General features: G+C 49.8%; 6 protein-coding genes across 6 annotated transcripts; 3 read left to right on the plus strand and 3 right to left on the minus strand.

Moving 5' to 3' along the window:
* Positions 1-6342: 6342 nt before the first annotated feature.
* Positions 6343-7553, plus strand: BCR38DRAFT_413007 (pectin lyase fold/virulence factor; the record flags this gene model as incomplete). Its single annotated transcript, XM_040858771.1, has 5 exons — positions 6343-6439; positions 6473-6896; positions 6953-7026; positions 7087-7214; positions 7263-7553. 5 exons carry the CDS (start codon positions 6343-6345, stop codon positions 7551-7553), a joined length of 1014 nt encoding a protein of 337 aa, XP_040712006.1.
* A 421-nt stretch (positions 7554-7974) lies between these two features.
* On the minus strand, positions 7975-9454 carry BCR38DRAFT_351660 (beta carboxy-cis-cis-muconate lactonizing enzyme, cyloisomerase, CLME2; the record flags this gene model as incomplete). The annotated part of the gene is made up of 2 exons (XM_040856661.1): positions 7975-9059; positions 9136-9454. The coding sequence occupies 2 exons, from the start codon at positions 9452-9454 to the stop codon at positions 7975-7977; spliced, it is 1404 nt and encodes a 467-aa protein (XP_040712007.1).
* Positions 9455-10158: 704 nt separating this feature from the next.
* BCR38DRAFT_351950 (uncharacterized protein) lies at positions 10159-10941 on the minus strand (the record flags this gene model as incomplete). The annotated part of the gene is made up of 5 exons (XM_040856679.1): positions 10159-10298; positions 10360-10462; positions 10515-10693; positions 10752-10809; positions 10861-10941. 5 exons carry the CDS (start codon positions 10939-10941, stop codon positions 10159-10161), a joined length of 561 nt encoding a protein of 186 aa, XP_040712008.1.
* A 1853-nt stretch (positions 10942-12794) lies between these two features.
* On the plus strand, positions 12795-14275 carry BCR38DRAFT_489047 (uncharacterized protein; the record flags this gene model as incomplete). The annotated part of the gene is made up of 2 exons (XM_040864356.1): positions 12795-14142; positions 14196-14275. The coding sequence occupies 2 exons, from the start codon at positions 12795-12797 to the stop codon at positions 14273-14275; spliced, it is 1428 nt and encodes a 475-aa protein (XP_040712009.1).
* Positions 14276-14576: 301 nt separating this feature from the next.
* Positions 14577-15194, minus strand: BCR38DRAFT_489048 (uncharacterized protein; the record flags this gene model as incomplete). Its single annotated transcript, XM_040864357.1, has 3 exons — positions 14577-14587; positions 14639-14898; positions 14938-15194. The coding sequence occupies 3 exons, from the start codon at positions 15192-15194 to the stop codon at positions 14577-14579; spliced, it is 528 nt and encodes a 175-aa protein (XP_040712010.1).
* Positions 15195-24741: 9547 nt separating this feature from the next.
* BCR38DRAFT_446263 (uncharacterized protein) lies at positions 24742-25998 on the plus strand. Its single transcript, XM_040861079.1, has one exon. It carries the CDS (start codon positions 24880-24882, stop codon positions 25969-25971), a length of 1092 nt encoding a protein of 363 aa, XP_040712011.1. The 5' UTR covers positions 24742-24879; the 3' UTR covers positions 25972-25998.
* Positions 25999-26837: the final 839 nt, after the last annotated feature.

The following is a 26837-nucleotide window of genomic DNA, read 5'->3' on the forward strand; positions in this document are numbered from 1 at the left end:
TCTGACTTTCATCGATAGCTTCTTCGAACAGCGTCAAATCATCAAACCGATTGCGGCATTCGATTCCTAACGACCGTTTACGTCGGACAGTGACCTCGCATCGCACGCGAAGCCAGGACGCAAGCGATGGCGGCGCCGATGGTGATTGACGGGGGACGGGCAGGACTCGAACAGAGTTTTCACCACCCCCAGGCCAACGAAAGTGCCCACGCACCGAACGTGGAGCACATCAGCAGCAAAAACGCAAAGAGGGAAGACATCGAAAGAGAACGACAAAAAGTAGAACAAGAGATTGCCGACTTGGTCCCACATGAGAAGATTGAGGTCATGGGGGGTTTGATGGAGCGTTGGCTGGGGTTGAAACTGGCCGGCAGGACGCTGGAGGAGGGGGACGACAGACCCGCCACACATGCCGACGTACTGGCAGTGACTCTGGCCCTTGCCGAAATTCCTGCGGCGATCCAGACGATGGTTGAGAAGACCATGCAGGATACGGTGAAGAATGTGGCCTTTCCTACAACTCGATCCTGGGCCTCAATCGCCTCAGGATCGGCCCAGGGACGGGGACCCGGTGAAGCCCCAGTGTGGCAGCAGCGGGTTGTAGTGCCCCAGCGAAGGGAGAGAGAGGTAGTGATCCGGGGGACAGAGAACCCTAATATGAAGAACAGATCGGCGGCTGAGGTCGTAAAAGCGGTGAACAATGCATGCGGCAGCACCGATGCAGTGGCGGCCCGCAGGCTGCGCAGTGGCGATACCGTAGTGACGTTTAAGCAGTCGGCCTCAGCGGCGACCACGGACAGCCGGTGGGTGCGTAGTGCCTTCAGCGATAAGGCACTTCTCAACCGCAGAGAAGTTGCAGTAATCGCGAAGGGGCTGCCTGCGAAACGGCTGCGAGAGGTCCACGACGAGAGCCAGCTACTTAAAGACCTGAAGCGGGACAATACAAAGCACCTCTCTAAGGCCAAAAGGAACCTCCCCGGGCGCCGCAAGCACCGTATGCGGCCCTGATACTACACGTGGATAGCGTGGAGGCGGCGATAGAACTATGCTCCGAAGGGCTTATTTGGGAGGCCCAGATATTCGATTGCGAGCCGTACGACGGAAATCTTCGGGTTCGGCAGTGCTACCAGTGCTACGAATACGGCCATATCGCGAAACACTGCAAGAAGACGGCGCGTTGCGGCGTCTGCGCTGCAACGGCACACCCAGGGGGTGAAAAAGACTGCCCCGAGAAGGCACCTAGCGGCAAAAAACGTTGTTTGAACTGCAAAGGGAAGCACACGGCGTGGGACAGGGACTGCCCTACGGCAGAACAGCAGCGGCTACGCGTATGCGAGGCGTACGCTCACCGCCCCCGACAATTTGAGGTCCGCAGCTACTCGGACGGGTTATCTAGTGAGGGTAGGCTCACACCACCTAGCTCATTGACCAGCGACGGGTTTACAGTTGTACGACCCCGGGGCCGCCCCCTAGGCGGATCGCGAGTGGAGCAGGAGTGAACCGAACGGTCTGCGTCAGCAATGCGCAGCTTCCTCCCTAAGGGACGTACGAACGAAGATATACCATCGACAGCTTAATGGTAGTCTCTATTCTCTACTGGAATATCGCAGATTCAAAGGCGAACGCAACGCTAGCGCTGGATAAGGGGGGTGAATATGATATAATAGCGGCTCAAGAGCCATGGATCAACCGGCGGACGAAGGCGATTTATTGCCCGAAGTCGTCCAGGTACGAAGTAGTGTACAGCAGCGGCAGAGCTGCGCTATATGTCCATAAACGATACGACGTGGCTACGTTGCGACCCCGTACCGGGATGGACTGGAGCAGTATTACGTTCGGGGCAGGCCCGGACGCCCTTACGATCTGGTCTATCTATTCACCAAACCAGACCGGGAGCCGCTGGGTCAGCCCGCTCCAAGACCTCCCTAATGGGGCTCCGGAGGGGACACAAGTCCTCGTGGGGGACTTCAATACACATCACCCGCTGTGGGACGTCCACGGACGGTCGTCACGGGGCAGCGACAACGTAGTGGAGTTTGCGCGACGCTGGCGATTAGAACTCGTTACGCTGTTTGGGGAAATCACACGGCAAAGGCACAAACAACGAGACTCAACTATCGACCTAGCCTGGGTGACGAAAGGGGCTAGGATTGATTACGATGGGGACCCGGGCCTAGAGGGCTCAAACCACACAGCGCAAGTGATTAGGGTAATATCCAACGGGGAAGCAGTCAAGGAGGGTCGCCGCAGTGTCGAAGGGTGGAACTGGGCGATGGCGGATAAGTGGTTCATCGTAGCCGAATCAAGCCAGAGATTTATGAATTATTTGCCGGTTGAGACGATAACGGAGTTGGACCAGGCTGTTGACTGGGTTATCCGGAACCTCCAAGAGATCGCCGACGTGGCGGTCCCGAGACGCACCGTTGGCCGAGGCGCTGGGGTCCCGTGGTGGTGCCCGCAGGTTAGCAAGGCTTGCGCTGAGACGAAGAGACGACGGGACTACCTCCAGGCAAGGTCGCAGACCAACTGGGACGAATATACAAGAGCCGGCCAAAAACAACGGCTCGAAATCAGCGAAGCGCAGACGCGTAGCTGGCACGAGAAGCTTGAGGGGACGGCGAAGGATCACAAAAGCCTGTGGGCACTGCAGAGGTGGGCTAGGCTACGGAGCTGAGCCCCCCCTGAGGCCTGTCACGACCTGGGTTGCATCGCATTGGTAGAGACCTCGATTAGGTGCTATCGACGAAGATTCTACTCTAAGGAGCGAAGGAAAGAAGATCCCAAACTTAGGTTTGAGGGAGAGCGACTAAGTCGTCCACGCTTGGCGGGGCTCCTGCAGGGGTTATGATTGGCTTCCCATCTGGCACGCCCATGTTGAGCGTGTTAAAACAAAAATGGCAACTCAAAAGCTAGCCCTGACAAAGCTAGTCAATATGTCGTGGGGCTGCGATCTTATACGGGCGAGGCTGTTATATACGGTGGTTATCCGTAGCGCGATCGCCTTCGGGGCGACTGCGTGGCATACTATAAGTGCGGAACCGGCAGGGCCAGCTAAGAGCCTGATGGGGATACAGAACGAGTGCCTCCGGGTAGTCTGCGGCGCCCACAAAACAATGCCGGTTCGCCACCTGGAAGCAGAAGCAGCAATCCCGCCACTAGACCTCTATCTTAGTGCCCGGGCTGCTAGGTTTGAAGAACGGCTACGGCTTAGCGGGAGGAGAAATCTGCTTCGCAGCGCGAGCGCTAAAGCGTCACATATACTCCGGCAGGATAGGCCGGCGAAGAGGAAGCAGGCGTCGCAGCTACTCCGACCGGCAGGGTACACTATGGAGAAGGAGGCCCGGGGCTCCGAGTGGATGAGTGAGGAAAAGGAGGTCCCGGCTGCCCTCCTCGGCCACTGGAGGAAGAGATGGCTCATCGGAGCAGAGCATCACGATCGCCAGCGACGCGCCATCGCTGAGGAACCGGAGGGCCCTTCGATGCAGATACCGAAAGGGGGCAAGTATTTCGGCCTGAACCGACTGGAAGCGTCTACGCTGTGCCAGATCAGGACGGAAAAAATAGGACTAGCAGCCTTCTTATTCAAGACAGGGGCTTTTGGCGTGTACTCGCCGCTACGCCGCTGTGGCGACGCTCCTGAGACAGCAGAGCACGTAATCCTCTTTTGCGGGCTGTTGGAAGGACCGAGGGAACGATTACGGGCCGCTATCGCACCACGGCCACTATACTCTCGCAGAGACCTCGCAACGGCAACAAGAGAACCAGTAGTTAGTGGGACTATTGTAAGGTGGCTGCTAGGGACGGGTCGGACAGCTTCAAGGCTCAGATAGCATCGATCTTCTCAGGGGGGACTTTGTTGGTAGGTTGAGAACCAACGTAGTATGGTAGTGAACGCAACGCAGTCGCCAATAGGGCGAACCAACGACGCAGCGTATGTATTTATTCCAGCCATTAGGGCACGGTTTGACATACGGGAGTACTAGTAGAGGTACCGGGGGCTTCGAGCCTACGGCGTATTTAATAATAATAATATAACGTAGTCCACGGTCCAATTGCACACTTTGGCAGACCTTATACGACAATGTATAAGTTAATTCAACCACAACGCCTATCATCAATTGAAACTACTCAGAATCGTTATCTTCAGACGTCTCTACATCATTTCCACAAGTGCGCGCATTATGTCCGGGCTCGCCGCAGATTCTACAGCGCCGTGCACGTGCAATTCGCCGCCTCCTACGACCACCAATTTGACGAAATTCGTTATGTAACTGCCCATCAACCTCTCGTTCAGACTGTAGGTCCTGTACAGCTTGTATAAGAATTGACCCTCCACTCTGTAGCTGTTTTTTCTTCGCACGGCGACGTCGACTTAAGGTCTCATTTGGCTTTCGAAGTGATTCGACCTCGCCTTCTAAAAGGGCAAGCCGATGCATAACCTTCGTTGTACCTCGCGCAATCTGATCTATTCCAGCAAAAATTGACGTTGGTGAGCTATTTTTATGCCGTACAATCATATTTTTCACATAATCGGTTTGTGATTGGGCTTCGGTTGGGTTGTTCGGAGTCTTTGATTCCCAAGGGACGGGGAGACCAGCCGAGCTACCCGGAGGTGTTGGCGTATGTAATTTCACATCGAGCTGTGATATGACATAATCTGCATCTTACGGAACTATTCCTACCCCTCGGAAACCTCCTTGGATATTTGAAACCGTGAAAGTTGCGCTGTACGCGTTTAAAAACGCCGGTAAAAAGTCTTCTTTCGAGATATGACTTATATGTGCTCGCATGAGATCTTCGATTTCTTTTCCGTACGCTCTTTTTAACCCGCGAAAACAACCAACATCAAGAGGCTGGAGCTTATGCGACGAATAAGGAGGCATAAAAAGCGTGACGATATTGTTAGCTTTGCAATATACCTCGAAATCGGTCGAGTGATGGCTTTCGTGGCGGTCGAGGATCAATAGGCGATGAGTACCTTTCGTACGAGACTTGGTGTGATGATCGAAGTGTTTTATCCAATATTCGCCTCTCTCGTTCGTATTACAGCTATTTTTAGTAACTACGATAACCCAATCAGGCGATAATGGGCTATTTTCGTACCATGACGAGAGGTGGGTTTTGCCGACGAAAATGATGTACGGAGGAGGGCATAACCGGACGACCCAACGCCTTGAATAACTATAACCCATTCCTGATTTCCTTGCTAGGCTACTCTAGGCCTTCCACGCTGATCAGAAGTCGTCACGACCATTTCGGACGAGATTTGGCCCATCACAAAACCGGTCTCGTCGAAGTTGTAGATATCCTCCTCCTAGATCGCATATTTCGCAATTGTATTCCGTAACAGGTCAAACCACGCGCGATACGCGTCGGGGTCTTCGCAGAGGACTCTCTGATAGTTGATCCTTCAATTTAAACGCGTCCGGAGGTCTATTTGTCGTCTTACGAAGCTCGAGGCCCAGTTGACGCCGACGCGTCCCACGTCGCGACTTCGAAGTAATCGGTTGGCCATATCTTCAACACCACTCAATCGGGAGGAAATGCTCGCGAATCTAGGTCGTTTATATGTCGTACGATTGCCTCTTCTTCGGAAGGAGTCAACTTTTGCGTTGGCGATCGCGTAATCGCTCGAGCGGTTTTACCGTCGCGTCGATACGCAAGGGTTCTAAAAGGTACGTTATAGATCTGACCAGCGCGACGTACACTTAATTTTGGATCAGATTGAAGCGCATGTAATGCTAGAATCATATCACTTTCATTCCAAGAACCAACCATATACGGTTGGGCGGTCATGGAATTGATTCCAAGGAGTGATATGCTTTGTTACCTTCTATCTAGAAGGAGTATCATCTTTGGGCCCGAAAAGTACTACGTTAATTCCATCATGACGTCACCTGGCTCGAGGATATGGATATCGACATCCAGGGCACTTTGTTAGTATATAGCCAAACACCTCAGTTTCTCATCAAATTCCACCCTACTCAAAGACTTACTCTTATAAACCTAAACAGTGGAGTACCAACATCATGTCAGATAGGGCACCTGGTTCCTAAGTTCAGAAATAATATGGCACTAGAGAAGACTATTGTCATTTAAAGTTCAGAAGGCGAAGGGACCCCCTTTTCTCAAAAGTAACACCAAAGTTACTGTCCACTTAGGGGTCAGATACGTGAACAATGTACCTCCGATATGTTCTAAGGAATCTATAAAAGACAGAGCAACGGGAGTTCGAGAGGACAGGGAACAATACGCCTCATTCATATACAATCTTACGCACTTCTGACTACTCGATTGGACACACGTGATATTCGACACATCACATATTGGCTGAACAACTCCATGCCCGTGAAGTACCAGAACCAAACGACGGCATTCATCCTCGGCGGTAACAATGTTCGCATCAACGGCCATGGTTCGGGCACTTTCGATGGTAATGGTAATTACTAGTATAACTTTATCAACAAGCAAGCTAATAAATCCAACTACCCGGGTCGACCCCATGCCCTAACTCTCAATGGATCGACCAACTCGGTTATCAAGAGAATAAGTTTCATTCGCAGCAAGATGTGGACGCTCTCAGTCATCTACTCACATAAAGTCGAACTGGACAGTATATTCGTCAATAATACAGGAAATCGCGCCCAGAGCTGTGAGTTACACTGGCAATCCTTCCGATCGTCGCACATCAAGTTCAACAACTGGACCGTTTACAACGGCGACGACAGAGTTTCTCTGAAAGCCGATAGCACCGATATCAGCATCACGAATTGCGAATTTTATAATGGTCTTGGCATAGCGATCGGGAGCATTGGGAAGTACACTGACCAGTTCGAGACGATTGAGCGCCTGACGGTTGAGAACATCTCGTACCACACCACAAGACCTTGCACGCGGTAATTCTAACCTGCGGTGTACACCAAAAGCCACTTGCTTATGTTGAAAACTACAGCTCTACTTTAAGACTTGGACGGACGACCAGAACGGTTACCCGCCAAACGGAGGAGGTGGTGGTCTTGGGTGCAAGTCGGCCCCCGCAGTTTCAAGTTGTGTGATAGCGATATGAAGAAGACTAACGTGTCGAAGATGCTTCCAATATGACATTCCAAAACCTCACCAGCGACAACATCCATGGTGGTGCCTTGACTATTTCACAATGCACTCGGTTCAGTGGGGCTCCTGGCGAGGGTAATGCAAGTAGAGCCCATGTGATGGTAGGTCGTACGCGCTAACACCGATATCTGCAGTGTACCAACTCGTAGTTCCAGATCATCGACATCAAAATCAATGGCTTGGAGGGCATAACTCAATCAAGCAACGTTGCCAGTCTACAATGTAGTGCTGTCGCTCCGTGCATCGATATTGGTGTGTATGACGTGGACCTACGGTTTGCGAACGGTACCGAGGCTACGGGGTATTTGTGCGGCAATTTTAATGATGTAGAGGATTTTGAGTGCACAGAAGAGCCTCGCATAGGCGGCAGTGCTATTGGTGTTGAGCACTGCAGTTCTTTCGATTATTGTTGTCCCAAAATAGCTTGGTATGCTTGTTAGAACTCTGGGTGCATGACAACGTTGGGGAGCCTGCTGGGAGCTGATCTTCGCGTTGATAAGCTATGGAAAATGTAGGAGTCTCAAAATAGCATTGAAATGAAGGAATCCTGGCGTTGTAATACGGAATAGGGGCTTAGCTGTCTACTGAAGGGAAGTGTTTTGGAGGATTTAGAACGGAAGGTTAGAGATGAATGAATTATTCTGGGCATACCTACCTATGAATACTAGTAACAACCCGTAACTAATAGATGGAACGCCTGTTTATCCCCTTCACTCTATACTATTACTCGCGGCCCAGCCGTTCCTGGCAATGCTCGAGTTGACAATCCCGATACGGAGCATACTCGGAGAAAGGATCACAGGTACCAATGTCGACAAGGAAATTACAGTGAAAGTCTCTCAAATTCTCTCAAATTCTCTCTCACTCTCTTACTGCTCGTAAAACCCGCTCCACCATGACTTCGCTCAGCCCAAGGTAGTTGGCGGGGTCGCAGAGCCTCTGCAACTCCCCCTCGCACAAACCAGTGTTCTTAACCTCGTCATTCTCTAGCAAAATTTCAAGTAACGACCTTCTCTCGGACTGTGCCTTGCGGCAAAGACCATGCACAAGGTCGTGCGCATACTGCCTTCCTAGCGTCTTCCCCAACCCCATCATGACGGCCTCACTGGCGATAGCCCCACGAGATAGCTCAAGATTCCGCTGCATACCATCTTGGTCTAGCTCCATTCCGGCGATCAAATAATGCGTCTGCTTCAGACAGGCGTGACTCAATGCACAGATTTGCGGCAGCATGACCCACTCGATCTCCCATGGCCCTGTGCTCCTTTCGTGGTCCGCAACCATGGCTTCAACCATACTACTTGCCATAGCTCGTACTGAACTGGCCATTGAGCAGATATACGCACAGCCGATGGGGTTGCGCTTCTGCGGCATGGTGGAGCTACTGCCACGATGGGCCACGTATGGCTCGCTGGCTTCCGAGACTTCGGACTGCATCATGAGTTTGAGGTCTGTGGCAAATTTGGCGCAGGTGGCTGTCAGGATGGCCAGGAAGGATGTGACTTCAGCAAAGTTGTCGCGTTCGGTGTGCCAAGCTATGGTGGGCACGGCGAGACCCAGTTCAGTCGCCAGGAGGCTTTGGCAGCGAAGACCAAGTGGTTCGTTATCTTCCGAGGGAGGCGGTGGGCCGTATGCAGTGGATTCACTGAGTGTCGCAAGTGTTCCAGCTGCGCCGCTGAACTCGAGCACGAGTAAACGCGGTCGAATCTCGTCAAGTCGCTGCTTGTGACGTGCAAAGGTAGCTAGCAGTCGTGCTACTTTGAAGCCGAAAGAAATCGGGACAGCTTGCTGTAGATTGGAACGTGCTGTCATGGGGGTTGACTTATACTTGGTGCAAAGATCCTCTAGGGATACAATGATGTTATGAAGCATGCCGTCAACTAACTGCAGAGTGTCACGAAGCTGAAGCACGGTGGCTGTATCGGTGACATCTTGCGTGGTCGTCCCTGGAATTACTCCTCAGCATGACTGCATCAGTATTTCAGGAGTTCTCCCCAAATGATGGTTCTCGAGGTCACTCACCCCAATGAGCCCACTCTCCCAGCTTGGACTCGACCTCATTGACCTTTGTAACCAGCTGTTGCACCATCGGCAAGACGGGATATCCAATCATCTCTGTCTGCTGTCTCAACTCTTCGAAGTCCATAAACTCTATTTTGCAGTGCTTCACAATCTCAGCTGCGGCGTTCTTCGGGATGATGTTCAACTGCGCCTGTACTTTGGCCAACGCAGCCTCGAAGTCAAGGTAGTAGGCCGTACGTTGCTTGTCGCTCCAAATTTCTGCAATCTCAGCCGTCGAGAACGCATTGTGAAATATCTGCGAGTCGATCACAGTCGTCATTTTATGGTCCTAAGGAAATAACACCAGATGAATTAATCCAAGGACGTCGTTGTCGGGTGTGATAGACCATAAACTGTCGTCAAAACTGAAGAGGCTTGCTGCTCCCACAAGTGCTCCAGGTGTCGGTGCGTAGCTGGCAGGGCTTAAAGTTGACAGTGTTGACAGTTGGTAACCCGACAATTCGCCACTTGCACTTAAACATGGAATATCGTAAAGAATATTCCCTAAAGCAAGCAGTGCTCCAGACTTGACGAGTAACCCCTAATCTTGCTGAATTCAAGAATATACAAATTCGATACTAGCGTTTGTTGAATACCACGGTATTGCAGGGTGTCTCCTTGTCAGTCTTTTCGACCCAGGCAGATTTCTATGGCCACACTCACGACACTCAATCTACTTGCCATGTCAATCCTGGTGGGGATAAGCTCAGTTAGGAGTGCGAAGACATCATCGCCATCCAAAAAGATAAACATATTATACAATATCCGATGCTTTGCTTATTCTCCAGCAAATCAAAATCTTTAGCGTGATATTTTGCGGCCTATTTCTTGTACTGAACAGACGCAACAACAATGTGAGATGTGATGGAAGGGCTCTGTGGACTTCCTTTCTATGAAGAATGCATAAATCAAAACATCAACGCTTATAACTAGTCTTTTATGCTGTCAAGCCCCAAGGTGGGAGTGTAGGTTGCTGTTCTGTATTTAAGCCTCGACATAGAAATCAAGGCAACTCTCGTATGTCTGCTCGTTTCCACTTGCATACCAGTACCATTGAATCGCACACTTTCCGCCTGCATCACATGTTGAACCCAAGTTGGTCGGGATGGTCACATTGAAGTCAACTATGTCCGATATTAGTCTCTTCCTTCGACAATGTTAGACGGCAGGGAAAGAACCACATACTATCATCCCGCGGCGGGCCCGAGGTGGCGTTCGGCCAATACCCCCAAGAGCGGAGTGGATCACCAATGATCTCATTCGTAGCAAGGTCAACTACCGAGACGTTCTTTGGATGTAAGCTGGCGCGTAGCGAAAATATATGGACAATAGCTACTCACGGCGTAGCCCGGGTGGTGGCCCGCAACAAGGTCGATGTGAAAGTACATCACCTCACCCGCCGTGACATTCTTGACATTATCAACGTTATCCTCGTACTGGTAACCACGGCAGAGGTATGCGTTGCAGTTGTAATCGGCGTCGGCCTTTGCTACTGCGTCCTCGATGGGGCCTGCAAGATCTGAATAGAGTCATATCAGCGAGAATGTTTCAAAGGAAAAGGAGGCCAGGGAATTAACCTTTCTCAAGGGCGGTGGTTAAAGCAGATCCGCAGAGCTCTACCTGAGCTGGGCCAGTCTATTCCCACTATCAGCTTTTTATCGATGAGCATGTGCGAGGAGTGCATACCCCGCGAGGAACCGGATCTTGCATCACGGCATGCCCCGAAACTCCTGCAAGAGCAAAGAGAACAGCGGCCGCGGTGAGCATATTGATCATCTGGTGTTTCACAACGAAAAAGGATGAATTTGAAAGACAACCGTCTTGTAGAATCAGAAAGCTAAACTGGTGTAGAGGGAACAAAGATCCGAAAAGTGATGCCAGCCCTTCTAATACAGAAAAACGCAGCCCTGCAGCCTGTAGGTACATTATAATCCGAGACTTCCTGTCCTAGAGCGGAACCGCCGACCCTTAACTTGGTTTCTCCACCAACAGTATTCACTAAACGTGCCCCTGGTCCCACTTTACTTATTTGACACATTATACTCGGAACCCCAATTAGCTCCGCAGGTCTTGGCGCTTCGAGAGGGGCAAACGGAGCTTTTGCCCGTAAAAAGTGATCATAAGAGATATACTCGCGAATTTGCTTGTGGTGAAATTGGGGCTAGGATCGAGCTTTAAGATGCGGCCGTCGCTGTAACCAAGCAAAGACATGTTCAGGGAAGGGAAGAGCATGCGACAGAAAAGCGGTTAATAGAAGATGTAATCCTAGCGGGAAGACCAGGTTCAAGGGGCTCTGATTTATGTCACGTAATCCCGTATGCCTTCTGGAAGGGTTCCAGTCACCACTCTTATCCAACTTATCTGCAGGTACCGATCCAGTGGTCGCCAAACTTATCACCCATGATTTGTAACCCGTCCTATCAGTGGCCAAAACGGGTGAACTGGATTGCGACCCGCAAGTATAACTGGGCCGTGCTCTTAACGGATGGCACTAATAGACTAGCCACTACGTTCATCACGGCAGAAAATCCAGAGTCGCCGTTAGCAGCAACGCAAACTCGTTGTAGCCAGGGAAAGCTCGACTTAAATTCGCTGTCTATGCCAACCAAGTGTCTCAGTATGGCTATCACACGTCGGTAGACAGTGTGCATAAACCTGTTGAGACAGCACAACGCATCGAGTAGGAACTTTTCCTGTCGATTCTGATTGGTTCAACAATGCGAATTGCTTTCTCCTGGCTCTCGGGATGCTATCTCAACCTATCTCGACAGTCCCGCATCGCGCCGTTGATCAGCTGCTTGGCTATGCACCAGCGTCAAATGGCAGAGAGGCGTGTCCAACATAAAGGATCTACAGTGCTGGAGGCCAGCCTTGCAGTGAGAAGCTTACAAGGGGCGTCGGAAACGGGACACAACCCCCACACCAAGTACTGGTCAGCATGTTTTACTGCTAAGAGTCTGAAATTCATTGTGTTTATAAAGGCACACCGCAGAACCATGGTGAGGAAATCAGATATACCCTAGCAGGATGCAAGTTCTGCAGATATAGTCATAAGCGCAGGAAAGTAATCCGCCCATCGCGCATTGGCCACTATGTTTGCACTCGGCAGGCACTGGAGAAATTGGGGACAGCCGTTGGCATGAAATCCCAAATAAAACATCGATCTATAGCTGGAGAACACTGCCAAGCTATTGACGGCGCATCCAGGTGGCATAACTTAACCTAGTTGTGCCACCTGGATACGCCGTCTATTTTGTCACCTAGTTGACTTTACTGCATCAATACCAAAGTAGACGAGCGTTCCTGTAGCCTCCAACCCAAGACTTGGTAAAAGTATCTTGACCAATACAGTGTTGAGTTGTTTACCCAATGTCTGTTCTTTTTTTTGCTGCAACTTTGAAGTTGCCGTGTGAAGATACGTACTCATTGAAGGTCCGTAGGTGCAGGTGTAGTTACGTAATTGGTTAGGCCCCGCGTCACGTCTGCAGTGACCTCCGCCGCCCGCGTCAGGGACCCAGGCCATCATCTCCTCGAGCGCTCTTCCGCCGCATTTGATTAATTCCTTCTGGCCATCCGACTCGCACTTGAATTCGAGCAGAACCACAGCTACGGCATCCACCATGACGCCCAGTCTTATGAGCATGCCGCTGGAGATCCTGCTATGTATCTGCTCGTACCTACCCGCGACGGACTACGGCTTGTTGCGCCGCGCGTCGAAGCACCTCGACAGCAGCCTCTTCTCTGCCTTTGCCAAACGATTCTTCCACAGCCGACAGTTCATGCTCACCGAGTCGAGCCTGCGAGTCCTCGTCGCCATCTCCAAGTCGCGCCTCTCGTCGTTCCTCAAAGAACTCACCCTCGGCACCAACCGCTTCGACCCTTCGCTTTCCCCATGTCTGCGCCGACGCCTGAATCATGTCCAGCAAGCCAGATACCTCGCCGAAAGTATCGATCAAGACACTCTCGTCAACACAGGTCATGACCGCGTCCTTCTGTGCGAAGCGCTGCAGGAGCTCGCCGTCGAAACGATCCGCATCAAAGACTGCGATCCCGGCTCGAGCTACGGCGCCACCACAATCCTCAACGAGACGGGAGCTGGAGGGGTGTATACGCATGGTGACGCCTTTTTCAACACTGCCTGCCTCAACAAGCTGCTCTGCGCTCTCGACAATGCCAAGTCGCGGCCCAACAAGCTGGAGTTCGTGTTCAGAAATGGCATCCTCGACTCCGCTTTCCACATCCCCAGCTACATGAATGGCGTGAAGGCTGTCCTCGCTGGCGTGCAGGAGCTTTCTCTCAGGATCAACAGCTGCGTCTCCCCCGCCGATGCGGCTCTCATCATCAGGAACGCGCAACCCCCGGAGGCCGACACACACCTGCTGCGGCGCTTTGTTGGCTGCCTCTCCAATCTCCGCAAGCTATCCGTCGTACCCCGATTCAGGGAAAATGTCTTTGGTCCCGATGATTTCATGCAGTGGCTAGGAGCCCCCCTGACGGCCAAAGTCGAACCGGATGCACCCACTCCAGCCACCTTCCCGCACCTTCAGGAGCTGCACCTGAACGATTCAACCCTATGCTCCGAAGTCCTTCTCGGGCTCATCACCAAGTTCAAGCCCACGTTGCACACCTTGAACCTCGAGTTCGTCATCATCTCGGATTTCCCACATCGTCATGCAAAGGATCTTGATTTACCCATGCCCAATCTGTGGTCATCTTTCCTGCGCAACCTCGCCAAGTCTGGTGTCCAGCTTCAGTCCTTTACCGTTTGCGGTGCCGAGCAGTACACGTGCTCAGGACCAGGCAACATCATCTTCGAGGAAGAGAAAAAGCCCGAGAATATGTATAAAGCACAAACCATAACGTTCAAGGGACTTGACACCATGGATAAGGTTAAGAATCTGGCTTCCCGGGCTTTTGTCCACGTGCTTGAGGATTCGGACGAGGAACTGGCCGACGAGTGGGATGACGGTATATTGCTCGACTTGTTCCTTGCCTCGTAAATCGTGACTAACTGCCAATAGACATCTTCTTCGACCTGGACGATACGTTTGACGCCTTCCCTGGCCTCGATGCTGATGATTTCGACCCCTTCTTGTTTTAATAGGCAAGCACAAGGCAGTTGCCCCATCTCACTTCGGAGCCGATGGTAGATGTTTCCACGGGCCCATCCTCAGCTAGCTATAGGGCCCATGATATGTTGAGTGTACGAATTGATTCCCCCATCCACAGCCTCACTGGTGACATCCAGTAGCGTGTGGCCTACTCTCAATCTCAGTTGAGCAGAAGCCTCCAACTCAATCTTCGCTCACGAGTAGCCAAAGCCAAATCACCACAAAACCCCGCTCGTAATGTTGCGCCTCCCCTGGTCTGAATTCCCAATGCTACTCATATATGGACACTCTTTAGGGCTCGACTTGGAGGCGTTAGTCCTGCACCCAATTCTAATAACCTTCAGGACGCTGACAAGTTCCGCCGCGGCGTCGCCTGCTGCCATGGCATATATCAGGCTTTCGACGCGTTTTCCAAAGTCTATCACCTGATTGTTCATCTTCCACGACATTAGCATCGTAGCTGAAGACCAACTGCGCCTCTTCGCCTGTTGTAGGGGAAAATCCGTCAAGTAGGAGTGCACGGTTGTTGAAGTACTTGTACTCCTCAATGTCTTCATGCGTTCCTAAACGCATTTCCATGTCGGGACGGTGGCGTTCGCAGATGACCAACATGCTCTAGAACAAATAGCTTGTTCTACATGCTTCGACTTACGTCATCTCGTTGAGATCAGCTTGCTCGTAGGCTATGATATATGAATGCTGGGCTTGGAGCTTTCGCAGGAACTCGCCGATGGGCTGCTTTCGGACCAGTTTTATTCGGACGGAAACTTCATCGATAGTTGGCTCGAGTATGCCAACGAGGAAGTCAGCTGGTGTGCTATGGCTGGAGAGCTTAACATGGAAAACAACGTCGTCTTTAAAGTTGTCGCTGGTCAGAATTGCCCATGTGGCTAGGATGACGGTGGGCATGCTAAGTCAGGCTCTGTCCGCAGGGATGCCGATGCGGAACAGTTTAGTTGGGTCGACATTTTGTGTATAAGTAGGAATTAGCAATGCTGGAAACACTTTCGCCACACTAGCGTGAGAAATAACTGCCAGAAGGAATTTCAGCTCCTTGGTCGACCATGATTAGGCATTTGATGAAAGGGGTAAACGAGGGCGCGGGTGGATGCCCTACTCAGTCAGGATATGATCCATCGCACACAGGAGCTTCCGCAGAGTGAAGCCGTCGTAGAATGCGTGGTGGATTGAGAAGACCATCGTGGGCTGTATCGCGGTCGTACCTGGTGCCGTTTTGATCATGGTGTACCGCACTAATGGGTCGCCATTCCCATTGGAACATTGCGATCGGTCCACACATAATCCTTGAGATCGTTGGACTCGATCCATCTCAGGGGCAACTTGATGACAACTTGGTAAGTGCCATGTACGTCCGAGTGGACAATGTGAGGACGCAAGATCTTGTAGCTGTCGTGGAGTTGCTCCCACATGGACTGGAACTGTTCAATAGGCACCGTTTCCGGGATAGAATATTGATTTTGGGCCACCCAGGCATTGCTTTTCTTCAGAGATGAAGCCATGGATTCCGCCTGAACTAGGGTAGAGGTGGGAAGGTACGGCCAAGTACAGGGCTACAAAACCCCGCCCCAAAACCAGAAGTAACCATCATAGAAGAAAAGAAAAAAAACATCTCTTTTTTGGCCTTCATATAAATCTGGTAGTAGGCAGGGTTTCTTCGGTGTTCGTTGATTGAATGCCGGATTGTACGATTGCTTCTTTCACAGTAGCCTCCCTTTCCTCGCTCGTTTTGACAAGAAAGGCGGCATGGGGTGCTGATTGTCCTCAGTAGTCAAAATAGCTATGCTAACCAGTTGCTTAAAGGCTGTGTTATGAAAAGTCTTGGCGACTGAGATCGAAACGCCTAAACGTCGTACGGAGGGTACAAACTATATTGCACGGATCGAGTTTCCGCCTCGCAGGTCGAGTCACGGGTGTCCATCGATGACCTTTTCAGCAAGTCTGAGAGATATCGTCGTGCCTTCCAATCGTTGGTCCCTTACCGTCTGTTGTATCGGTTGGCGCATTTCCTCTGTCGACCTTTGTAGCTGGACAGGAAAACGGCCGAGTATTGGATACATTCTTGTTGACTACTCCTTGTCGTAGATTGCTTTAACTTTTTCCCTCAAAAGGAATTGATCATGGACTGCACCTGGCTGTACGCAATGATATGATTGTCCAACTCACGAGTAAGTCAACGCCGGAATCTTTCATATTGCATTTCCACAAAACACAGGCACTGTTTAATCGATGGATTCCATCCCCGCTCTCATTAAACCCTAAAAAGTCGTTGTACTCGAGAGTGTCCGCCAATGATTAGGACTATAAACTTGATGGAATGGGTGTTTCGTGACTACAGCTGTTAGGCAAGCTTCTCGGAGATAGAAACTATCCATGTAGACAACTGGAAATGTAAGTGAGAGGCTCCAAAAGACGTCCAGACGATGGTAAATGTGACCGCTAAGTGCCAGGTGGGGCTATCAACCAATAACACAAGTAGTTTAAAGCATTCAATGCAATCCTCTTGCTTTTGGAGGCACATGCGTGGGTTGAAGTTGAGTTATCCCTCTGTCTAACAGCCCACTCCACACCAGATTCAACAAGCAATACCATCCGCTTCATCCATTCGTTACCTCTCAACCACGGCACAGTAATCTATTCGCCTCTTCTCCCTATAACTAATAGGGTTCCTGTCGACCTCCGACATCATATTTTATCTTTATTTGTCCTTGAGCCTCAAACCCCGACTTCGACACTGCTTTATGTTACGAATCTACGATTCTAACCAACGCAACAGGCCCGATGGCAGGCCCAGTGGATACAGGACAAAGAAGGAGGGGAAAGTCACACAGGAGTAGCTAGCTGCAGGAGGAGCCAGCTAGTGCGAGGATCACAAGCCACGTGACTTGGGTGGATCATTTGGATATGAAATGATCCAACATATCCAGTTAGGACTAATAGTATCCATGAAGGATCTAATGGCCCCATTTACCAGTGAAGGAGGGAATGGATATATAAGGGACAGGACTCCCAGGCATTTCATAGATAGACAGTATCTACTTCAGTGATCAATCTAAGCATCAATCTAACCCATTGGTGAGGCAAACTGCCTTGACGACTCTATTCCCAATTACCCTACTCGAATACTTCAGTTACGACGTCCCTACAGACAATTCCCCGTTGCGTACGACTGTAACCGAACTCAGCTTTGCGTTCACAGCTAATTCCGTTCTGACGAGGACCCGCATATCTACGTCTGTCCACCCAAGCCCGGATTGTATGATGCGGTAGAGATAGAGATGGATGAGATCGACAGTATCGGCGCCTAGAAAGCACAACTGGCGAGATATCACCACCCTTGGAAACTGCCGATAAACGCCGAGGGAGTCGAGTGCCTGACGCTCTACGCTACTGCCCCTGACCCGTCGTCTCGACCCTCTCCCTCCATAGCAAGCAGTGTACCCGTCGTCACCGCAACCGAGCCCGCCCATCGCAAATATCCCTCAAAGCTCGATCGCTCATTACCAACCAAGAACGTTCCGATAGTATAATATCTCCTTACGGCCGAGTAGAACCTAAGCATAATTAAGAAGCGACCCCGTCTTCCGTACGCCCGCATCTCGAGCTCTCCGTACTACCAGTTAATACCGGCAAGAAAAGGTCGCCTCAGTCGAGCCTAGGTTTTCGAAGACACCCAACATGGGCGATACCCATGGCAAGCGGGCAGAACAAATTGAAGTTGTAGACCTGCCGAACAGTGACGACGACAACGTGGCTAAGCATGTTTCTGGATGCTTGAACAACATCTTGTTCCTTGATGGACAGACTTCATGACAGTAACCAAAAGTTCGCTTGTCGGCTATGGTTGGGGACTAGAGATCACTTGTTCTCTCCTAACTTGCTTGGATGACTTGGAAGCAACCTTGCGTATCTTCCGTCCTCATCAGAGCTAAAGTTGGCCTGGATGATTTAACAGGGGTAGCATGCGCGTCAAGATGAGGCTTGACGTTATGTTTTGTAGTATAATTAATTTTAGCCGTGCTTGGATATCTATCGCCCTTGTTCTAGGTGTTTCTATCTGAGCTCAAGGGAGGCTCTAGTTCTACATAAGCTTCACTAACACTACATTCTAACACATACGACCATAGGCTGCAGAGAATTCTGGATCCCGTCCGCTCTCCCATAGACAAGCTGCAAACCGCTAGGTTAGTAGTTGGGTGGGTGACCACCAGCGAATCCTTGGTGTTGTATGTTTTTGCTACATATGTATATGTTTTTTCTCAGTCGTTTGGGGACTATTATTGACCTCGCTAGAGTTCTTATTGTTAGTTGCCCAATGTTGCATTTTGTGGTACACTTAGTTTTAGCTATGCTTTGATATTGATCGCTATATTATAACAGAGGACTAGTGGCACACAGTCCACTGGCGGAGCCCTAGCTACTCCGTAACAATGTACACTACTTAGATAGGTAACATTCTACCGTTACACCTGACGGAGGTTAACTTAGCTCAATCAAGATCACAATCCTCCATGATATTATGCATGTTTTATCTGAGCTTAAAGGGGGGTCTTATTCTACATAAGCCCTAGTGGCATCCAAATCTAGTACATACGACCATAGGCTGTAGATAACTCGGGATCCCGTCTGCTCTCCTCTAGATAAACTGCACACCGCTAGATTAGTAGTTGGGTGGGTGACCACCAGCGAATCCCTGGTGTTGTATGTTTTTGCTACATATATATATAACGTAGTCCACAAGCGAACGGGTCACCCAACCGACGGGTCACGCCCATAGCAAAAACTAGAACTAAACTTCCTAACTTTACCACGCAACTAATTCTCGATGGATTCTGCTCAAAAAGAATCTCAATTACTCCTTGCAACTCAGGCTATCAGAAATGACTCAACACTTAGTATCCGACGTGCTGCAACAATCTACAAAGTCTCGAATACTACTCTCCAGGCGCGTCTTCAAAAACGTCAATCACATCGCAATATCGAAGCCAACGGTCGGAATTTAATAAAACTAGAAGAAAATACGATTATTCAAAGGATGATTGAGCTAGATTCGCAAGCATTTCCTCCCCGGCTAAGTGCTATTAAAGATATAGCAAACCGACTGCTACGCGACCGCGACGCGTTACGCGTCGGCAAGAACTAGGCCTCCAACTTCGTTAAGCGACAACCACAGCTCAAGACGGTATTCAGCCGTAAATACGACTATTCTCGGGCCTTATGCGAAGATCCAGAGCTTATTCAAGGCTGGTTTGACCTTGTGCGCAATACAATTGCGAAATATGGGATCGCCGATGCCGATATCTACAATTTCGACGAGACCGGCTTTATGATAGGTCAGATTACCGCATCGATGGTTGTTACGAGCTCTGAAAGGAAAGGCAAACCTAAGCTAGCCCAGCCTGGCAATCGGGAATGGGCTACGGTGATCCAGGGCGTCAATTCCCAAGGCTGGACGGTCCCGCCATACATCATTGTCAAGGGCCAATACCACCTCTCTTCCTGGTACGAAAACGACGCGTTGCCGAAGGACTGGAGGATCGCCGTGAGCCCAAATGGTTAGATTACGAACGAATTGACCGCAGATTGGCTAAAACACTTTGACAAATACACCAAAGGCCGGAAATCGGGTGTATATCGCCTTCTTATCCTGGACGGCCACGAAAGCCACCATTGCGACGCCTTTGAGCAATATTGCAAAGAGAATAAGATTATTATACTTTTTATGCCTGCCAACTCTTCTTATATCCTCCAGACACTAGATGTGGCATGTTTTGCGCCGTTAAAAAAGGCCTACGGCTCGCAAATTGAGAAGCTCATCCAAGCCCGGATTTCGCATATCACAAAGGAGGACTTTCTTCCGGCAGTTTGCGACGCGTTCAAGAAGAGCCTGACCGAAAGCAATATTCGTGCAGGCTTTCAAGGGGCTGGGCTTGTGCCTTTAAGCCCAGATATTGTTATTGAGAAGCTAGATATGAAATTACAGACTCCAACGTCCTCCCGGCCCCCTACGCGGGAAACCCTTCTTTGGGCTTCTCGGACGCCAAACAACCCAACCGAGGCTACTTCGCAATCCGAATTTATTAAATCTCGAATTGCTAGGCACCAAAATAGCTCCCCGATGTTAATTTACGATACTATCGATCAGTTTTCGAAAGGAGCGCGGAGTATTATGCATAAGATGGCTTTACTCCAAGCTGAGGTCGCCGAACTTCGAGAGGCAAATGCTCTAATTAGCAAGCGGCGCAGGGCCAAAAAAACACGAGTACGGCTTGGAGGATCACTTAATTCACAAGACGTACAAGATCTTCAAGATCAAAAGGACGTTTCGCAGCAGTACAGCAGGAAATGCGTGGAAATAGCGCTGGATCAAATCGTGGCTAGCCACGGCAACGGCGCTGTGGCGTATGCGGGAAGACCGGGCATAATGCGCGAACCTGTCAGGTAGAGATAGAATCATCTGGTCAAGAGTATTCTGAGTAGTTTTAATTGATTTACAGCGTTGTGGTTGCGAAATCGTGTTGAATTCCATGTTTTGCTAGTTGGCGTGACCCGTTCGCTTGTGGACTACGTTATATATTCTGAAAGTTAGTCGCTAAATATTGCAAATATCCGGGAAGTCCGCTTACTCTCGCTAGAGTCCTTACTTCTCCTTAGTCTCTACGTTAGGTTTTGTTTTGTAGTACACTTGGTTTTAGCCGTGCTTGGATATCGATTGCTCTCTTTATATATGCTTTTATCCGGGCTCAAGAGAGGCTGCAATTATAAGCTCCAATGCTAGTCATTCCCGATACATACGACCATAGGCTGCAGAGAACTCGGGATCCAGTCCGCTCTCCCTTAGATAAGCTGCAAACCTCTGGATTAGTAGTTGAGTGGGTGACCATCAGCGAATACCCAGTGCCGTATGTTTTTGCTATTTTTGGACATTATGTGAAACCCCACATCATGGAGACTATTAAACCCTCTGAGAGAGATGACGGATTTCCCCCCTTCGAGCAGCTACTAAAGAGCCTTGTGGAGGTAGCAGATCTCCCTAGAGAGCGAAATATCACGCCAGAGTAGCTTCCGTCTGTTCGTCAGCCTCAAAATACGAACAGTCAAGATGTAGCACTACTTCTTTATTTTATACTCGTTAATTAGCTAACTTGAGAATAATTTTGTTGATAAAGTCGATACTAGATACAGCACCACGAATGCCTCTCATCAAGGTGAGGCTTTATCTAGCGAGGTGTTACGAATCTACAATTCTAACCAATGCAACAGGCCCGATGGCAGGCCCAGTGGATACAGGACAAAGAAGGAGGGGAAAGTCACACAGGAGTGGCTAGCTGCAGGAGGAGCCAGCTAGTACAAGGACCACAAGCCACGTGACTTACAAGGGTGGATCATTTGGATATGAAATGATCCAACATATCCAGTTAGGACCAATAGTATCCATGAAGGATCTAATGGCCCCATTTATCAGTGAAGGAGGGAATGGATATATAAGGGACAGGACTCCCAGGCATTTCATAGATAGACAGTCTCTACTTCAGTGATCAATCTAAGCATCAATCTAACCCATTGGTGAGGCAAACTGCCTTGACGACTCTATTCCCGGTTACCCTACTCGAATACTTCAGTTACCCCAAAGCACTATACTCCATACGTCAGACCCCGATATTATTGCTAAAGGACTCCGCAGCAGGAATTCCTTACTAGCACAAACCCTTACAGACTCTTTAGTGGTTTACGCAGCTAGACTATTAGAGGTTTCGTTACACGAGGGTAATGATATCCAATCTGGCGAATGGGAGGCCGATGACATTATTGAAAAAGAGGACATCGACAGCGTTATGCACTACATGAGGACCTGGAAGCCAACACTCGAGCCTGAAGATAACGTGGTACATGTGAAGAGTTGATTCAGCAGTGGAAGATAAGGGTTCAGGTATAGTGTAGAGGGAGAAACGGTTGTGAGATCAAGACGTACCGAGCTACTGCTAAAGGTCAGGTTCGGGTTTTTTAAGCCCGTTATCGCTTTCTTTAACTTCTTATTGGTATCTTTTCTTTCCTAGAATTAGAAGGTTTTGTTAGTACTTCAATGGTACCGGTAAGACGATTAAGAATAAACCTGTTATGTCCGTCTCTCCTTTGAATGGAATAAAATAAACATTTTTTTATCCTAGCAAGAGTGATTTTGGAAGCGCCATAAAAATAAAGCTATATAACTGAAGATTCCCGGCTGGTTGTAATGGTATTTGTGAATCTCTAATTATATTCTATCAATTCCGATTTAACCTAGCATTACTGGAACAAACTAAATTATTCCCTCATGATTTAGAAAAAGCTACTGAATTAAGAACGTAGATAGATTACCCGATGTTGCTTTTTAATAATGCAGCCCTCGCCAGAGTTGTGGAGGGATTGGGATCCGTTGTCAGGGTACGGCTAGGCCGAAGGCAATAGTACAGAGTGATGGGGAGTAACGGGAGTCCCTCCTTGATACGTGACCCCATGGGGGGTTGCCCTATAGCTAGAGATAAGATAGATAAGAGCTATAAAAGAGCTCTGCCAGGCCAGAATAGCTGACCTGGCCATCCTTTCCCAATACAACAATTCACACCCCATATGCACTCGCATCACTCCTACATAGCACCGGGTGGTCACTTGCGGTCACTGGTAGGGGTGCCCACGATGATGCATTGATCTCTACTCCTTCCCTATCCTACTTCGAGATGGTCCTTATATAGATAGCTAGGCCGCCGCTTGGACTCGGCATAACAGCAGGGTCGGCGATGCCGAGGATCTTGACTCTCGTCATCCCAAAGCTTCACATAGATTGTAATCATGACTCGGGAGTCTTTTGTCCGAAACACCCCTCCGGCGGCCCACCGGTGTCCTGCGTTCAGTGTCCTGACATCCGTTAACAAACTCATCTCTTGCCTTTTACCAGAAATGACTGTGGCGTGACCCAAATAAATCCCTTCCATAATCTTTGGACCATATTGTCTGCCGCTTGCAGAACCTGTAACTTTTGCGTCTACCCTATGCCAGATCAGGACCGGAAAAATAGGACTATCAGCTTTCTTATTTAAGATAGGAGCCTTCGGTGTGTACTCGCCGCTATGCCGCTGTGGAGAGGCTCCCGAGACGGCAGAGCACGTAATCTGTCGAATATCACGTGTGTCCAATCGAGTAGTCAGCAGTGCGTAAGATTGTATATGAATGAGGTGTGTTGTTCTCTGTCTTCTGTTCTCGCGAACTCCCGTTGCTCTGCCTTTTATAGATTCTTTAGAACATGTCGGTAACTTTGGTGTTACTTTTGAGAAGAGGGGTTCCTTTCGCCTTCTGAACTTTAAGTGACAATAGTCTTCTCTAGTGTCATATTATTTCTGAACCTAGGAACCAGGTGCCCTATCTGACATAATCCTCTTTTGCGGCCTGCTGGAAGAATCGAGAGAGCGCCTGCGGGCCACTATCGCACCATGGCCGCTGCATACACGTAGAGACCTGGCAACGGCGACGGGGAAACCAGTAGTCAGCGGGACTATCACAAGGTGGCTACTCAGGACTGGCCGGATAGCGCTTAGGCCCGGATAATATCCATCTTCTCAGGGGGACTTTGTTAGTAGGGTGAGAACTAACATAGTATTGTGGTGGACGTAACGCAGTCGCTAATAGAGCGAACCTACGTAGCAGCGTATGTATTTAGTCCAGCCATTAGGGCACGGTTTGACATACGGGAGCACTTGTAGAGGTACCGGGGGCTTCGAGCCTACGGCGTATTTAATAATAATAATAAATATAGTGTAACTAACTGCGGGATTCAGTCCTCTATCAGTGACTCTGTGCAGATTCTATCGTGATTGGTGTGTCTGTGTTGGCTGCTTTTGTACTACGTTGCCTACTAGAAGTACTATGTTGGTAAGCCAAGCTTGGGGGTCTGACCCCACTAGCTACACTTGCCGCTATACTGCCTCCGGCTAGGGCATAACTGTGGCGCTTGTTCCCATTCTATTCCCCCTTTGCTATACTCGAATAGGAAGGCACAATTGATGAAAGCTTGGCCCGCACGGGGCACCTGTGGCTTAATGGGCGGTGCAGGCCTCGACTAGCAATTACGCTAGTAGGAGCGTTCTGTTCGCGTCCTAGAGGCCTATACCGCCGTAGGGGCCACATATGGGTCCCTTGGCACTCTTTTTATTAAGAGGGAAGCTATTACAGAAGTATATACATAATCGGGGTTGTGGTGGGAGGGGAAGCTGTTGGGGGAGGAGCCTTTTCCGTACCTCTGGAGGCGACAACGTTGTCGACGATATTGTTATGGGAAGTCGCGGGTGACGAGCCCAGATGATCGGGAATTCGTCTCGGGGTAATAACGGCCCGAGGGTGTGGCTCCTCCCGCAATGGGTCCCAATAGAACTAACTAACCAATTAATCCTTTCGGCTTCACTAACAAACGAGTAGCTTATTAGAGCGCAGCCGACCGTGATCATCTTTTCGTCTTCTCCTCGCTGTATTCTTTGTTTCTCACTATGAAGATACAAAACGACTGTGAACACACTTCTCCATCCGAAATCACAGCTGCTGTGTGATGACACCCTTGGAGCAGTACCTCAATACGTTGGATCTGCTGCGTTTTCTCAAACAGGAATCCAGGCACTTCAATACAACCGATCATGTCCCAGTAAAGCAGCGAGCACCTATGTTTGGCCTCACATCCATCGACAACGACTCTTGGCTCATCGGAGACCGTGTCGTACTCGCCCGCTCCGGCCAACCCTGGCCTAGTCATACGCCAGGTCTCATCAGCACCTGGACTTCGTCCGATGGAAACCATTATGCCATTTCAGACGCGCCTATTCCGCCACCAACTTCTCGTCCATGGGCGCCGGGCGACTCTCCCGTTCTTGCACATCTCGCCGCAGGCGGCGGAATTTCTATTTCCACCGGGGATGATGCCGACCTAGCTCAAGTTACAAGCAAATGCGTCTACTACATCGGAGATGCCTTCATCAAGATGCACCACACTATACACTGCGACTCAGCCGACGAGCACGTAGCCATTAATGAATTGCGTCAACGCCTTCCAAACCGCACATTCGCGCTCCCTACAGTCCTTTATCAGGCCCGCTATGACGACCGCTACTTCCTCGTCACGTCGAAGGTTCCCGGTGAGACGGCCGAGAGGCTGTGGTGGGGTTTTGACGACGCCGTCAAGAATCACTACGCAGAGCTCATCGCCCAGGCCTGCATTGAGGTTGCCACTCTGACCTCCAACGACCTGGGCACCGGCATCGACGGATCTGCTGCGGAAAACGGGCGCTTCCGGAAGTCTTTAACGCGAAAAGACATGTCGGATGTGCATGCCAACTGCAGGATGCTCAACCTCGACGTGGAATCCTCATTCTGCCTGTTCCATGAAGACCTGGGGCCCACGAATGTCATTATCAACCCCCAGAGCCGGGCGATCGGTATCATTGACTGGCAGGCTGCCGATTATGTCCCTAGGAAATGGATTGGTATTGCCTTCGCCCGCGCGCTGGCTATGGTGCAAGATCCACCTTTCCCGGAGGGCTATGAATCGAACGATTACGCTAAGCGTGTGTGGGAGGCGCTTCAACGGCGTGGGTTTGGTGATGATGGAAGCGCTTGGCTGAGTTGGAAGAGACTTGACTGGCAATAGATGTATCTTTTATCCATAAAGACGATACCGCATGCTGGGGTTAGCATATCCTTAAAATATCCCTCTCAGCATACATAATTAAAATATATTCAAAATAATTGTGAGGAATATGTTCTTACTTCTCCGTAGTCGCAACTAGTTATCTGAGTGCCCAACTGTTGTTCAAGTTATTTCGGTAGAAAATCCAACCGTTAATAAGGCTGCAACAAATGAAAGCTACTTTCAGGTCGTTCTAGATTTCCCTAGGACATTCTCGAGCTGCCATATCTCTAATGGTCATCCTTCCCGAGAAAACTTTTCCAGGATCCATTACTGGAGTATCTGGGTTTCCTACCAATCGTAGTAGATGACCCAGGTATCTCACTACCGTTCTGTGAAGGTCAACCCTCGCAGACCCACTACAACCAGGTGACTTACAGCTGGAACACCTGCCATGGCAGTGTCAGATGGGAAGCCAATCATAATCCTTGTAGGAGCCCCGCCAAGCGTGGATGACTTAGTCGCGCTCCCTCAAACCTAAGTTGTGATCTTCTTTCCTTCGCTCCTTAGAGTAGAATCTTCGTCGATAGCACCTAATCGAGGTCTCTACCAATGCGATGCAACCCAGGTCGTGACAGAGAACACAGAGAACAATACACCTCATTCATATACAATCTTACGCACTTCTGACTACTCGATTGGACACACGTGATATTCGACAGAACCAACCATAGTTATGTGGTGAAAAACCGCAGGTCAAAGTGGTAGCGTACGAAAATCTGCCGAAGTGTGCAATTGGACCGTGGACTACGTTACATGCTAACTCTCTGAACGATTATATGCTATGCTCCGAGATGGACATTTTTAAAGCCATCTTAAAGGAAAAG

The sequence above is a fragment of the Pseudomassariella vexata genome (assembly GCF_002105095.1).
Source record: "Pseudomassariella vexata strain CBS 129021 chromosome Unknown BCR38scaffold_14, whole genome shotgun sequence".
In the NCBI taxonomy this organism is placed as follows: domain Eukaryota; kingdom Fungi; phylum Ascomycota; class Sordariomycetes; order Amphisphaeriales; family Pseudomassariaceae; genus Pseudomassariella; species Pseudomassariella vexata.

Coding starts and splice junctions, on each gene's coding strand:
- BCR38DRAFT_446263 (XM_040861079.1), top strand. CDS start 24,880: ATGACACCCTTGGAGCAGTACCTCAATACGTTGGATCTGCTGCGTTTT.